This window comes from Ricinus communis, chromosome 9, assembly GCF_019578655.1.
Source record: "Ricinus communis isolate WT05 ecotype wild-type chromosome 9, ASM1957865v1, whole genome shotgun sequence".
In the NCBI taxonomy this organism is placed as follows: Eukaryota; Viridiplantae; Streptophyta; class Magnoliopsida; order Malpighiales; family Euphorbiaceae; genus Ricinus; species Ricinus communis.
In genome coordinates this window covers 9425453-9440751 of record NC_063264.1, presented here as the reverse complement: position 1 = coordinate 9440751, position 15299 = coordinate 9425453, and the positions used below count along the sequence as shown (strand labels likewise).

At 31.2% G+C, this 15299-nt stretch overlaps 2 protein-coding genes across 6 annotated transcripts; both read right to left on the bottom strand.

The window, feature by feature from the left end:
* Positions 1-2624: 2624 nt before the first annotated feature.
* On the bottom strand, positions 2625-6312 carry LOC112536376 (G-type lectin S-receptor-like serine/threonine-protein kinase At4g27290). The gene is made up of 7 exons (XM_025159064.2): positions 4907-6312; positions 4650-4793; positions 4405-4562; positions 3950-4160; positions 3450-3687; positions 3179-3329; positions 2625-3096 (listed from the first exon to the last, which is right to left on the bottom strand). Exons 1-7 carry the CDS (start codon positions 6201-6203, stop codon positions 2791-2793), a joined length of 2505 nt encoding a protein of 834 aa, XP_025014832.2. The 5' UTR covers positions 6204-6312; the 3' UTR covers positions 2625-2790.
* A 3607-nt stretch (positions 6313-9919) lies between these two features.
* LOC8288696 (G-type lectin S-receptor-like serine/threonine-protein kinase At4g27290) lies at positions 9920-14401 on the bottom strand. 5 transcript variants are annotated; one of them, XM_025159069.2, is made up of 7 exons: positions 12584-14390; positions 12032-12178; positions 11681-11838; positions 11220-11430; positions 10688-10925; positions 10454-10604; positions 9920-10363 (listed from the first exon to the last, which is right to left on the bottom strand). In XM_025159069.2, the coding sequence occupies exons 1-7, from the start codon at positions 13863-13865 to the stop codon at positions 10058-10060; spliced, it is 2493 nt and encodes an 830-aa protein (XP_025014837.2). In that variant the 5' UTR covers positions 13866-14390; the 3' UTR covers positions 9920-10057. The 5 variants fall into 5 exon arrangements, 4 of the variants coding, with proteins under 4 accessions (XP_025014837.2, XP_048235498.1, XP_048235499.1 ...); XR_007217430.1 differs by having other exon boundaries at positions 10223-10363; positions 10454-10619; positions 10702-10925; positions 12584-14400; XM_048379540.1 differs by lacking the exon at positions 9920-10363 and having other exon boundaries at positions 10489-10619; positions 12584-14401.
* Positions 14402-15299: the final 898 nt, after the last annotated feature.

Below are 15299 nucleotides of genomic sequence, written 5' to 3'. Positions count from 1 at the left end.
TAATAAAATGAATTTAAAATTAATATTAAATAAAAATAGTATTTTAAATATATTCTTATATATTTATGAAAGCTAGTCGTTTACTCACGTGTTGTATTCGTAAATTATTTTAATTATAAATAATAATACAAATTAAATTTATATATAAAATTAAATAGATCTTTTAATATTTTATAATTAATTAAAATATCTAAAAATAATAATAATGTTAGTTTTTTTATATTTTAAGATTTTATCAATACAAAAATATAAAAATTATAAAAAAATTAATAGAAAAACTAAAAAATTATATATAAACTTGAATTCTACGTGTCAATAATAAATACACGTATCAAAATTAAAAATCATATGTATTAAAATATAGTAACACATGTCAAAATATTTTTATTAGACTATATACATATTAATATTTTTTTTGTTCATTTCCATGTACTAAAATGTTCATTTTCTATATGTACAATATCCATTAGATGTAATATTTTATAATAATTAATTTTTTTTATATTTAAATATTCATTATCTATGAACTTAATATTCATTATGGTTAATATTCATATTCATTTTATTTAATGTATTATTCGTCAGTGTTAATATTAATGTTCATTATCTAGTGTTGCAATGTTCATCAATATTCTCAAATAAAAATATTGACTATTTATGAAAGTTTTTATTATTTTTATGATGCATATTGAAAATATTTTATGATTGATATAAACATTCATCATTTATAGGCATAATATTCATTAGTTTGTCAATGGATATTCGTCATTGATGAAAATTATTACCCACTAATTTATTCAAATGAACATATATAATATAGACATAACATAAATCATTCTTACACAATTGGTAAACAAAAAAAAAAATAACAGACTAAAGTTATATTACAAATATTTATATTATAGTATACATATCTTTTCAACAAAATTAAATTAACAAATAATGAATATTTAATGTTTTCAACAAAATTAAATTAATAAATAATGAATATAAATTATTTTTCAAAAAAAAAATGCATCTGCATCTGACGCACTTGTAAAACTTAAATACAGATTTTTGCACAAGTAAAACGATATCGGATGAATCCCTAGGTTCATAATACTACGTGAATAGGAGTCCATCTTATAATTTTCATACAAATCTCAATTGTTATAACATGGACCCCATCTATGAATCTATATTGATCAGAGTCCATAACACATGTGTGGTGCATTTTCTTTGTAAGATGTGTGGTACATTCTACTTTTAAAGTGTATAACGCTAGTATATTTATTCCCACTTCTTCATTATTTTTAAATTTTTTTAAATTATAATAAAATTAATCTATAAAAATTAATATTATATTAAAAAATTATACATAAACTTGAAATTTACGTGTCAATAATAAGTACACATATTAAAATTAAAAATTATATGTATCATAATATAGTAGCATATGTCAAAAAATCTTTATTAGATTATATATATATTAATATTTTTTATTCATTTACATGTACTAAAATGTTTATTTTCTATATGTATAATATTAATTAAATGTAATGTTCTAAAATAATTAATTTTATTTGTATTAGAATATTTATTATCAGTGAACTTAATATTCATTATGGTTAATGTTCATGTTCTTTTTGTTTGATTTATTATTCATCAATGGTCATTGTCTGTATATATAATATTCATTAATATTTTTAAATAAAAATATTGATTTTTTATGAAAGTTTTTATTATTTTTATGATACATATTGGAAACAATTTATGATTAATATAAACATTCATAATTTATAGGCATAATATTCATTAGTTAATCAATAGATATTCATCAAGCAAAAGTTATACTACAGATATTTATGTTGTAGTATATATCTTTTTAACAAAATTAAGTTAACAAACAATGAACATTCAACACATATTTAATGAACATAAGTTAATGAATATTTATTAGAAAATCAATGGGCATAAATTACTTTTTCAAATAAAAAAAATGACATGCGTGTCCAGCGTTTGACGCACGCATTAGCGTCTAATATGCGTCAATATTTGTCGCACATGTCAGACACTGACATAATGTTTTTACAACTAAAACAGTACCGAATAGATCCCTAGATCCACAAAGCTATATAGACCAGAGTCCATCTTATAATTTGCGTTAAGTGAAAGATTAGTTATTTGATAAATTAGTTAATTAACTTATTCATTAATCATTAAATCAATCAATTTTCCATAAAATTAACTTAACATATAGTAAAATTATGTATATGTTTGATTATTAATATAAAGTTGATGGATTTCTAATTAATTTGCTTATGACCATCGATTCAAATAAAACGATACATTTCATAAAATTCATTACACTTACTATTTATGGCCTACTGAATAAGTTCCTCGCCATTGAAGAATTCTAAATTAATTTTAAATTTCATATAAATTTATCAGTTTTATATAAATTTGATTATATAAAATTCTAAATTAATTTTTATTTCAGTCAAAGTACATAAATTTTAGATTAATAAATGAATTTTAATCATACATGTGCTATCAAGTTAAACATAAATTTTCGAGAGTCAATTAAATTTAATCATACATGCGCTATCAAGTTAAACATGTGGATACATATCATAAACTAAACATTAATGTAAAGTTAAAATATTTGCATTAAATCAAAGTGAGAACACTCTAATTTTATAAAAGGAAAAGAGAAACCATTAACTACTTATTACAATTTCATAGGTGTTGCAGATTTTTACAAAAATGTCTCATAAAATTTGATCCCAAGGCAATTGGAGGATACTACTTTCACCGAACATCAATCATTGTAATTGTAAGTTCATTAACAGAACATGATTCATGTTTGCTCGAGGAAGATTCAGTTTCAAAAAACTTTCTTCTAGTGAAAAATCCTGGTTCTTTAGGCTCAGGCAAAGCACCTTCACCACCCAACATTAGAACCACAGATGACATGCTTGGTCTATCTTCTGGAGCATGTTGCACACATAATAGACCAACATGAACTGATCGTAACACTTCTGATAGATTGCAGGATTCCTTTATTAATGCGTCAATAAGCTCTAGATATCTTCCTTCTTTGAAGAGATTCCACGCCTGCCAATAAACCATTTTGTCGAATTTTCAGTAGTAGCTTATAGGTAGAGAATCAAGAATTAAGTACTTGTGTAAAGCTTACATGCCCAAGAAGGTTAAGTTGATGGTCTGGATGACTAAATCTTCTGTTTTTCTTTCCACTAACTATCTCCAATATTAAAACTCCAAAACTAAATACATCAGATTTTACTGAGAACAATCCATCAATAGCATACTCTGGTGACATATAACCACTGCATGAAATAATATAATAAGTTAATATTTTTAAAAAGATATAAAAATTTAAAATTACTTATGTGCATTTTCTCTTGCTTAAAGGAAAGAGAGGAAAAAAAAATAAAAAATAAACTTACTATGTTCCAACTACTCTATTCGTATTTGCTTCGGTTTCATTGCCCCCAAAACTCCTAGCCATTCCAAAATCTGAGATTTTTGGATTCATATCATTATCTAGTAAAATGTTACTCAATTTGAGATCTCTATGAATAATTCTTAGTCTAGAATCTTGATGAAGATAGAGAAGTCCCCTGGAAATTCCATTAATGATGCGGAACCTCATACTCCAGTCCAGTAACTTGCTTCGTGTTTCATCTGTCAGAATTATCTACAAAGGTTAATCCTTATGGCTGATAATTGTATATTTAGCGACTATTAATGGAATATGATCTTTATTAGAACAGAGGTAACAAGTTGTTAGTGAAATTTCATGTTGTTGCTCGAATCTTGATTGATCGAGAAGAAACCTATAGTAAAACAACTTTCAGATATGAAATGAAGAAGATTTGGAGCTACTAAAAGAAACTAACTCTGACAAACTGCCATGGAAATTGTATCAGGATTTAGAGATTCTAACCAAAAATATAGCAGTCTAGGCTTTTATTAGGCATGTATTCATAGATCAACATCTTCTCTTCTAGATGAATGCAATATCCTAGAAGCTTCACCAGGTTTCTGTGCTGAAGTTTGGCAATGCATTTGACTTCATTCTTGAACTCATCAACCCCTTGTCTAGAATCCTTGGAGAGCCTCTTAACAGCAACTTCTTGTCCTTCTTTAAGAATGCCCTGAACATATAGAGAGTGCAGTTATTGTTGGTAATTAAGCAGGCAAACTCTGGAGATGGAAATTCCAAGAATGAACTATTTCAGAGTTCATTTCTGCAGTGAAATGCCAATTAAAGTTCTTCAAATTAACAAATTTGGTGTTTTTGGTAGAGAATGATCACAAATGAGGACAACATGTTAACCAGTAACACATGGAAGTAGTATCTGGTTACAGAGGGATGCATGACATGTCTAATTCTGTTACCTTATAGACAGGTCCAAAACCGCCCTCTCCAAGCATATTGTTGAATGCGAAGTCATCTGTAGCTTTAGCTATTATGCTGAAGTCAAAATAGGGTAGCTCCAGATCTTCGTCATGGTTATCAAAAGAGTAGCTTTCCTCCGGATTGTTTTCCCACTTCCCTGTAAAGTAGTGAATAGAAACAGTGAATAGAAACGAACCGCAAGCTGAGTTTCATAGGATCAATAAAGTTCATACACCGGGTCTACCTTGTGCATTTTGCTTCTTCTTTCTCTTCTTTTTCACTATGAACAAGCCTATACCGAGGACAACCAGAAACATTACTATTGATGATATTGTGCTTGCTATGACCGTCACTTGTTTGTTCTGATCGGAGCTCACATGTTCAGCATCTAAAAACATAAAAGCGTCAATCAAGATATAGAAATTTTTCCATTATGCATACAACATTTAGTCATGCAGTTATCACATATTCATTTGCTAACTCTTTGCAATATATTCTTACCTAATTCAGAAGAAGCCATCCTAATGTAAAGATCTTGCCCGCCATCATCTCTGTATTGTTTGATGTCAATAAGTTCTCCGAACCACAAGTAGCATCCGCTTCCACTTCCTCTGATATCTGAATTGGCATAAGCCATACAAGAACAGTTGTTCAAGCACATTATCCTACATTCCTCTAGGGTCATGCTTGCATTGATTGAGAAATTCTTCATGTCAGGCAATTTAATATTCGGATACCTTATGAACCCATCTCCTTTCTGGCAATCCAATTGCGCCCTTCGATCACATCCGCCTGACCAATCTGCTCTATCCCAATCATTTTGGAATTTTGGCACGAATCCATTTAAACACCAACATACAGGTGAGTTGCTAATGTCACAACTACCGTAAGCACCGCATAATGCATATGTATCACAATTATCTGATGGTGCAGTTAAGTATAGACCCCAATCGCTTGTCCGATCAATCCATGTGTACCGCTCCATTATACCATTCTGACTCAAAACGAGCCTTGTAAAAACTGAGGTATTAACTAGATCATAGGTATAGTATATTCCCTTTTGATTCGAAACGAATGAATAGTTATAAATTGGATTTGGCCTTAAATAAGGCATCCCACTAAAGCTAATACCATTCCATGGCCCAGATCGAGCCGTGATAGCTGAATTTCGTGTGATAGCTATCTGTAAACCACTGGAATCAAGTTGATAAGCCAAGTTACCTGGAGAAGGATCATCTGAGGTCTTCCATGATGATAAATGAACTTCCAAGCCATCAGCCAGTCTTCCAATCTTCATTCCTGGGAGAAATGTTTTGTCAGGATAATCAAAACTTTGCCACAAGAAATCTTCTGTTTCAAGGTCACTTTCATCCCTGACAACAAGATTTCCTGACTCCAAAAGCTGCGCGAGAGGATTCTGCACAACTCTTGATGTACTGGAAGACCATATGGTCAAGTTTTCATGATTGAGAAGAGTAAGAAGTCCCTTATCATTCAACTCCAGTACCCCTGATGAATTGTTGAGTGGAGTTTCTCTATTGGCAACCCATACAACAGTTCCATTAGAAATCTTTTTGTACCATATCCCCAAGTATCGATTGTTAGGATTTCCTGTGCTGAAAAATCCCAATTCAAACATGCCACCAGCTGATACTATAGTTTCACCGCCATCCCTAATAGATTGAGTTGCAGATATTGTGTCCAGGGCTGTGGATGTTACGAAGGCAGAGATTAAAAGAGAAGCAGAAAAGAGAAATGGTAAAGATTTCCATTGGTGTATTCTGCTTCTCAGCAACATGTTACGTTTCTTATCGAAGACTCAACTCTGGATAGGATTGGCATATATATTCTAATGAAATTCCAAGGCTCGATAGAGCCGCTAAGCACTTTTTTAAAGAAAATTATGTTCTTTCACACTGATGATAGATGGTCTGGTAACGAAATCTGAAGTTAAATATTAACGTTACTTAATATTGACTTTGTAGACCCAATCAATATTTTTTTGTCAGAAATGCCAGCCTTCAGATTAGTATATGTCAACAAGACACTTGCATCAAAATATAGGACAAGGAGATGATAATAATACAATATTCGCTATGTTTCAATTTTTAAGGTAATCAGAAGCTTCTCTTCAGAAAAGTCAATAAAAATGTAGAAAGAAAAAAGAAACCATATTTTATAATTTTGAGCATGTATTAGTTAATAAATCATTATCATTGAATAAAAGAATATGGATGTCAGAAATGATAAAATTGTTTTGGAATATAATGGCATTTTATTAAATTGGGAAAAAAAGGACCATCCGTATCAGTTAAAAAAGGCAAATTTTACTATTTTTTTTTTGTCATTTTATTTTCACCTTACTTTTTTCACCCTTAAATAAGATGGGTATCTATTATTTAAGGTAATTGTTGAAAATTATTTTGTTAAAATAAATCATTAGATAAAATATCTAAAATAAAATAAAATAGATAATAAACTACGGAAAATTAATTATTTTAGCAAATATAAAATAACATTGGAAAACAGAAAAAGAGCATTCTTTTTTTTTTTTTTCACTTTCCTAGATTAAGCTATCTCACGTACCTTTTTCTTTTTTGTTGAAATTTATAAAAAAAATATTTTATTTAAAAAATATAAAATAAAAATTAATTAAATTAAAAATAAAATTTTAATGTTGTAGAATATATTAATTTATTAATATAAAAATTATTTAAATTTATTTATCTATTTTATTAAAATTTAATTTAATTATATAAATTTAATGAATTTCAAGTGTATTAAATCAAAAATATATTGTATATAAAAGAAGCCACTTTTATGTCAAGCTGAGGCTGGCCATCAGGAAGAAATGAAATGGGAAATGGAAATTTCCTTAGGCGATCCCTATTGGCTGGCACACAATTCTTGACGGAAGTAAATATGGATGAATCATTTACCTTGTAGAACAAATCATTTTTGTGGAGCAGCAATATGAAAACTGTATTTACTTTCTAAACCCACTCTGTCAACAAGCGTGATTACCAGTTTCAACCTCAAATAAAGTCAAATCAATTACACGGAAAAAGAAAATGTGGCTCATTTCTCTTTTAATCTTTTCCACGTAATCACCGAGGAACAAAGAAAGGGGCATTCCATAGAGCTAGTTGACAAAATTTAGATAGAGCATTTCTCCATTGATACGGGCCACCCATGTGAGCCACCTATATGCTCACTCGGGTCAACAGACCCCACTAAGATTCTTAGGAATGTCCAAAATTAATTTGTAAAGTTATATTAACTCCTACTCCAATAAATATATATATCTATTATTATTATTTTATTATAAATCATAATAAAATATAAATTTATTATGTAAAACTATTAAAATTTTATAATTATTTGTTGTATTTTAAAAAATAATAATAATTAGGAATACTTTTAAGTATTCTTTTTAATAAAATCCCTAAATCTCTCTCTGTATAGAAATAGCCATCTTATATTATCTCTGTATATAAATAGTCATCTAAAAGTCTTATATTGTTACTGGAAACTTCTAGTTTTACTTTTCTGACATCACTTGAAGACCTACCTAATATTACCTATTCTTTTTCTTTCTTTATCTTATCTTTAAAAGGTCCAAGTTTTCTACTTCTAAGAGGGTATTATGCTCTTTTAGGAGCTCAAATTTTATAGCTTCTCGGAGAGTGTTTTTTGCTTCCTTGGGGGCTCAAATTTTATACTCTATCGGGAGTATGTTATGCTCTTTTAGAATGCAAATTATACTCTTTCAAGAGCGTATGGTGCTGTTTTGGGAGCTCAAATTGTATACTTTTTTAAGGAGTATAAAAAATAAAACAAGTTAGTAAAGGATAAGATTTGTGGAAAATAGAGACCCACTTCCTTGATTATTATATAAATTAGAAATTTTGGTTCGTATATCATCTTTATTAAGCATGGTATTTAGAAAATTATTCCAATGATCAAGTTAGTATTTGAGAGGCAAAGAAATATAAGTGTTTGAATTACCTCTTCATAAATGTACATTATTCATATTTATAGATGTTGAGGTGGAGTAGTTTATTTCGAAGTATATCTCTTCTCTTGCAAACTCATCACATTGGAGAGAGTATCATGCAATAGATTATAATGACGTTCATGAGAATCTTTGTCCACGTTAAATTAAATTGTATTAGAGTGGATTTTTAACTCTCGGTATCAATCTTTCAATATGACCGATCTGCGGATCAGGTAAAGAGATGAGGATAGGCGAGCCTATGCTCGTATGGGGCGATCTCTTCAAGCGAACTTGTATCAATTATCTTCCTAGATCTTATATTTTTACTATGGATAATACTTTTGAAGAGTCGACATATTCCATGAATGCGTTCCTACTCATGATTGTCTAAATACCCTTTCTTTCAGTACTTTCTGTTTCTTGTAAGGACCTCTATAATTTGCTTCCCAGGTCTAGCTTCTCCTCAGAGCAAATTTGTTCTTCTTATACCAGCTTTAGTTTTGAGAAATTTTTGGTATATCGCCACCCTATATATTGTAAGCTTTATTTCTAAATCCTACTTATTTCCTTCTCTCCTTTAACGTATCTAAGCACAAGCCGGTTATCATTTTTGGCTGTCAAAAAATCGTAGGCTATGGCAACCCAATCTCAATAGGGAAAACTGCTTTTATATCATGATGAATCCAAAAGATGTATCCTCAACGGTTGCTAAGGAGTAGCTCTGTGTGAAATAATACATCATTATAATTCTTTTTTACCATTGCTCTTTAGCCTGGTCTAGCATTTTCTTTACTTATATGATCATTCTATGGGTCACTTCTGTTAGACCATTTCTTTTTGTGCATGAGCTACGGAAGTGAACGTCAGGTTAATGTTTAGGCAAATGCATACACCTCTAAATTACTTGTTATCGAATTGCTTCCAATTATCTGTTCCTGAGGTATGTGGGATGTCGAATCTGCTTATCACTTTCTGCTAAAAGAAGTTTGTGGTTTTTACTTCAATGATATATGGACCATATGAACATATTTACAGATCAATAATGAATTATTTGGTGGAATAAATTTTAGCAATTTAGTTATTTTAATATCTCAATTTATATTCAATCACTTAGATTATATTTCCAGATTTAATCAAATAAACAGTTGAACTCTGTCTTTTTATAATATTTAAGTACTTATATGAATTTATTCGTTGAATAAATTCATATATCATAGATTGTTTAAATATCATAAAAGAACAAAATGAGATACATAAATTGATTTCAATGAAATTTAAGATATTATGGATTTAGGCAATATGACTGCTAAAAGTGTATGCAGGGTAAGCCGTCACTCAAATTCATCTTCATCTTCCATTATATCAAAAGGAGGCATTAATTGCAGAGATTGGTTAGAAAATTTTTCCCACGCTAACTTATGTCACCAGGTGTTTGTCGAATTTCCCCAACGAAAACTGGCTTGTGCATTATAGAGATAAACTTTTGCCTAAAACAAGAGCAAAAGGCACAAGGTTGATTCCACAACCTAAAGCTTCATTTTTCATTTTTCTGTATAAGCAAGTAAATAACACATGCTTTTTCTGCAACAGTATGAACAAAAAATGTCACAGCTATTGAAATAAAAATTACTGTAAAACTCAATAATGAAGTGCTATCAACGTGCCCCTAATGATGAAATAGTGAGACCATTAGGTGAACATAGTTTGTGGTTACTTGATGAAGATTTGGCTTCAATAATATCTCTTTCAGTGAAGAATCCTGGTTGTCTAGGCTCAGGCAAGGTACCTTCGCTGCCCAACATAAGTACCACATTCGACATACTTGGCCTATCTTCTGGACTTCTTTGCACGCATAGTAAACCAATTTGAATCGATCTTAGCACTTCAGATTCGTAGCATGAATCTATCACTGACGCCGCAATCAACTCAAAAGTTCTCCCTGCCTTATGTAGTTTCCATGCCTGAATTGATAAGGAAAGTGAAAATTCTTATTGGAGATTTCTTATATGCCCAAGAAATAAGAAAAAAATGTAAATGTCAGTGATACTTACATGCCCAAGAAGGTTAAGATGGTGCTCAGGATGACAAAATCCTCTGTTTCTTTTGCCGCTCACTATCTCTAGCACCATTACACCAAAGCTAAACACATCAGATTTCACTGAGTAGAGACCATCAATAGCATACTCTGGCGACATGTAACCACTGCGAAGGAAATTCCTAAAGATCACATCATTTTTATAATATCAGAATCACCATATATATACACTATTTGGAAAGATACTTACTATGTTCCCACAACCTTATTTGTATTTGCTTCAGTTTCATTTCCGCCAAAACTTCTGGCTAGTCCAAAGTCTGAGATTTTAGGGTTCATTTCACAATCTAGTAAAATATTTCCAGCTTTTAGATCTCTATGAATTATTCTGAGTCTTGAATCTTGATGAAGGTAAAGTAGTCCACGAGCAATCCCACTGATAATATGGTAGCGCTTAGGCCAATCTAGTAGTGTGCACTGTGCTTGATCTGCCCAGTATTCACCCAAGTTGATCAAATTTTATTCGTATCAGATTCATAAATCTAAAAGAAAGCAAAAGGAGTGATGCATGATTTAACACTTCAAACATTTTTGGATGGAAAAAAAACTGGCAATAGCAGCTTTCTTTTTTCATTGAAACAAAGAATGCTCCGTATTATCAGTGTTTTTTGAACAGCACTGAAGAAAGTGGGTAAGAAGTAGTATTACTAATCCTTTTATCTTGATAAAAGTATTGTCAATTGATAAAATGTAACTTATTATGGGTTTAAGAAGATTCAAACCAAAAATAAAGAAGTCCAAGCTTTTATTAGGCATAAACTCATAAACCAACATCCTCTCATCTGCTTGAATGCAACATCCTAGGATCTTCACTAAATTTCGGTGCTGTAATTTCGCAATATACATGACTTCGTTCTTGAACTCATCTAGTCCTTGTCTTGAATTCTTTGAGAGCTTCTTCACAGCTATTTCCTGTCCATCTCTCAATATTCCCTATACATAATAACACGATATCAGGCAATGCCATACTATGACAATTGAATGTATTCTCATTTCATTAATCTTTAAAGTTGGAATGCTTGCTAAATACTTGAGTAGTAGCTGTTTTATCCGTAATGATGGCAAGGCTAGATTAGATAGTTTCAAAAAAACTGTTATCGCATAATTGCATTAGTTTCAAAAGTTTGAATAATTAGATTGAGAGCCAACAAGTGACTGCACAACCATTTATCAGACTGGGTACCTTATAAACAGGGCCAAAACCTCCTTCACCAAGTTTATTAATGAGAGTAAAGTTATTTGTTGCGCAAGCAATTGTGCCCATGTCAAACAATGTTACTTCTAGATCTTCTTTCTGGCCCTTGTTATTTGTATTTCTTTCCAGAATACCTGTCATTCTTCCTGCAAAGTATAACTAGAATGAATAAAAACTATTTAGCTCTGTTTCTATTGTCAGTTATTCCCCTGAGGTTTCCAAGAAAACAATATATCTGCCAATTATTATATCGCGTTTTACTAAAATCAATTTGATATAAATACCTAACAGAGATGGTAAGGAGAGTGGGAGATAGAATTTCAAGGAACGAATACGTACTATTTTTCTGCCTCTTCCTTTTCCAGTACAAGATCAGGGCCAGGACCAAAAGCAGCAATCCCATAGATAATACAGAGCTTACAACAACTTTTCTATATTTCTGGACATTGGATGTAGGAGTAGTAGTATTCTGAAGGTTGTTGTGAACTAGACATAAAGAAGTTAAGAGCATAAGAATAGGGAGTTAGAATAATAGGAAACGCAAATTTATGTTAGTTGATATTATCTTTTTTTGCAGAACAAAACAAACTTTTCCACTTGACTGGCCACCAAACTCACGTGTAAAACAACAAATTCATGGAAAACTTTTTTTTAATATCAGGATGAATCATCTCTAGATAAAGGCACCCTTGAGGCACCAAATACAACTTTGAAGTTGCTATTTCAGGAATCATAAAATCTGCAATAGGCAGAGAATATCAATCCGTCATTAGCTAATCATTTTACTTCAGTCATTAGAGTTTGACTCAATCCTGTGAGGTAACGAACATGTTGACAAGTTTAGATTCTCAGCATTAGGCACTAGTTTCAGGTCTCAGAATAAATTCATACCTAATTCTGATGCAGCCATCCTCACATAAATATCCTGTCCGCCTTCAGTATATTCTCTAATATCAAGCAAGTCACTAAACCAAAGCAAGCAATCACTTCCTCCTCCCCTAACGTCCAAATTTGCATAAGCTGTACAGTTGCAATTCCTCGTGCACAAGAAACTGCAATCGTTAAGAGACATGTCCATTACCATTGAACCAGCAACGTTAGACCAAGATTCTCGTGTGTCTGGCAACTTTACTGCAGAAAACTTTAGAAACCCATCTTGAGAGCAAGTTAGCGGGGTTTGTCTAACACAACCACTTGACCAATCCAACATGTACCAGTCTCTTGGAATTTTCGGTACAAATTCTTTCAAGCAACTACACATTGGAGATTTTACAATATTGCAGATACCATATGCACCACACTGCGAATAGAAGTCACACTGGTCTACTACTAATGTAAGATAAAGACTCCACTCATGTAATCGACTAATCCAGACAAACTGCTCCAGATATCCCTCCTGGCTTATCACCATCCTTGAAAAGAGTGAGCTGTTAAGAAGCTCATATTTGTAGAACACCTCGTCCTCATTAAAAGAGAACCCATTGCTAAAAATGGGGTTTGGTTCTAGAGCAGGTGTACCACTGAACCGCAAACCATTCCATGGCCCAGTGCGATAAAGCCTAGTTGAATCTTTTCTTAAGATCAATTCAGGATAACCACTATGATCAAACCCAAATGTAAACTTACCTCGAGCAGGATCATCAGGCGTCTTCCATGATGATATATTAGCATCTAAGCCTGTTACTCTATTCCTTCCAATCTTCATTCCAGGCAATAATGTATCAGATGGATAGTCAAAACTCTGCCACAAGTAAACTTCGGAATTATTATAACCCAGATCTTTGACAATAAAGTTTCCTGAATCCAAAAGCTGTGCAACAGGATCCCTTGCAAAACTTTTGGAGTTGGAAGACCAAATGATGCTGTCATTTTTTGTGACAATGATTAGATTTCCTTGATCATTAATCTTTAAAACACTTGATAAATCTGTGACGGGGTTTTCTCTGTTGGCAACCCAGACTACGGTCACGATAGGGATTTTGTTGTACCAGATACCCAAGTATCGGTCCTTGGAGGTACCTGGGCTGAAAAATCCCAACTTAAAGACTCCACTAGGTGATACCAAGGACTCACCATCTCTGATAGATCGAGTTCTATTCATGGTGTCAGCAGCAGTGTATATTGTTGTACAGAGCAACAAATAGCAGCAGAGAAGTATAGGGATGCAGTCCATCGATTTTGAACTAAGATACTAAAATCAATAGCCTCTGGGGAAAAATAAAGAAAAACTAAGCATATTTTTCTTCGAATTCTTTGGTTTTGAGGGATAAAGAAAGTATGACACTGATTTTCAGAAATTTTCAAAGAGAAAAAGTGGATTCACTGATTACAGATATAAAAATCCTGGAAACACAACTTGAACAAAGAAAGACAGACCAGAGTCCTCGTTAGCAAATAGCAATATGCTTTAAGCTACACAGATTGCTAATTACTCTCTCTAGCAGTTCTTATTAGGACTTCCTCTTTTCTTCAGTCCACTTTGAATGGTATTGAGTGGTGAGTTTCCAAGAAACCTGAAGGAACTTTGGTTAATGAAGTCAGAGTTTGCTCTTTAGAAAAATGGGGGAGGATCGTTTGACCAAATAGTGTTGTTTATACTTCCTTCTCTGTACAAGAAAATAATGCTGGTAGGTCTTTTCAGATAGAATTGTATGACTTGCGATAACAATCCTTAACACTGAAGATAGTAAGTACAGAATCCATCTTAATGGAACATGTGAAATTATAAATAACCAAACATAAGTGACTTTCTAATTGACAAAAATACAGACATGCTTAATTATTTTAGGAGAAATAAAAAAAGAAAGCGAAAACAAAGTGAGTTTTGAAGGAATCCTGTGAAAAATGAAAACTTTCGCGGACATGCATTAGTGTGAAAACTTTATCATCAAATTGACATTTGGATATGTTGAAGTCAAATGATGAATTCTATTATATATTCTGAGGATTACAAATTGAATGTTGTTGCTTATATATACACTGTTTTAACGGTAGCCTAATACCTATGTTAACGGTTGCCTTGATACCTATGTCTAACGTCCAATTCTTCTTCAGGAAAGATTGAAATGGCCTTTCTTTTTAACAGAAATGGTTGCTCCCTTTTCTAGAAGTCTATAAGGAAGAGAACTGCACCTTTTGTGTTGCTTGTTGTAATATCCGAAATTTTTATATATTTAATAATAAATTTTTATTTAAAATTAATTTAATTTAATTTTACTTGGTCTAGTTGGAATAATTTAAATGCAAATTTTAAATTTTAATATTAGACTAATAAAGGAGTCATTCTTTCTATATCCTATTAGTTTGAATTTTTAAGAAATTAATTAAGTAAATTATTTGAGAAATAATTATATTTTGGTTATTCAAGTTTTCTCCAAATGCATATTTATATAAATAAAATTATATATTGGAAAATTATGGAGAAATTGTAAATGGTGTTTTTATAAAAGGAATTTAGGGAAAATAGGTATTTCAATTAACTAGTGGTTTAAATTTTAAGTTGAAAAATATTTAGCAAATTGATTATTTAAATTAATTGTGTTAATACTAAATTGAAAATTTATTTTTGGATGAGGATTAAAAGTGTAATTTCATTAATATGGGGTTT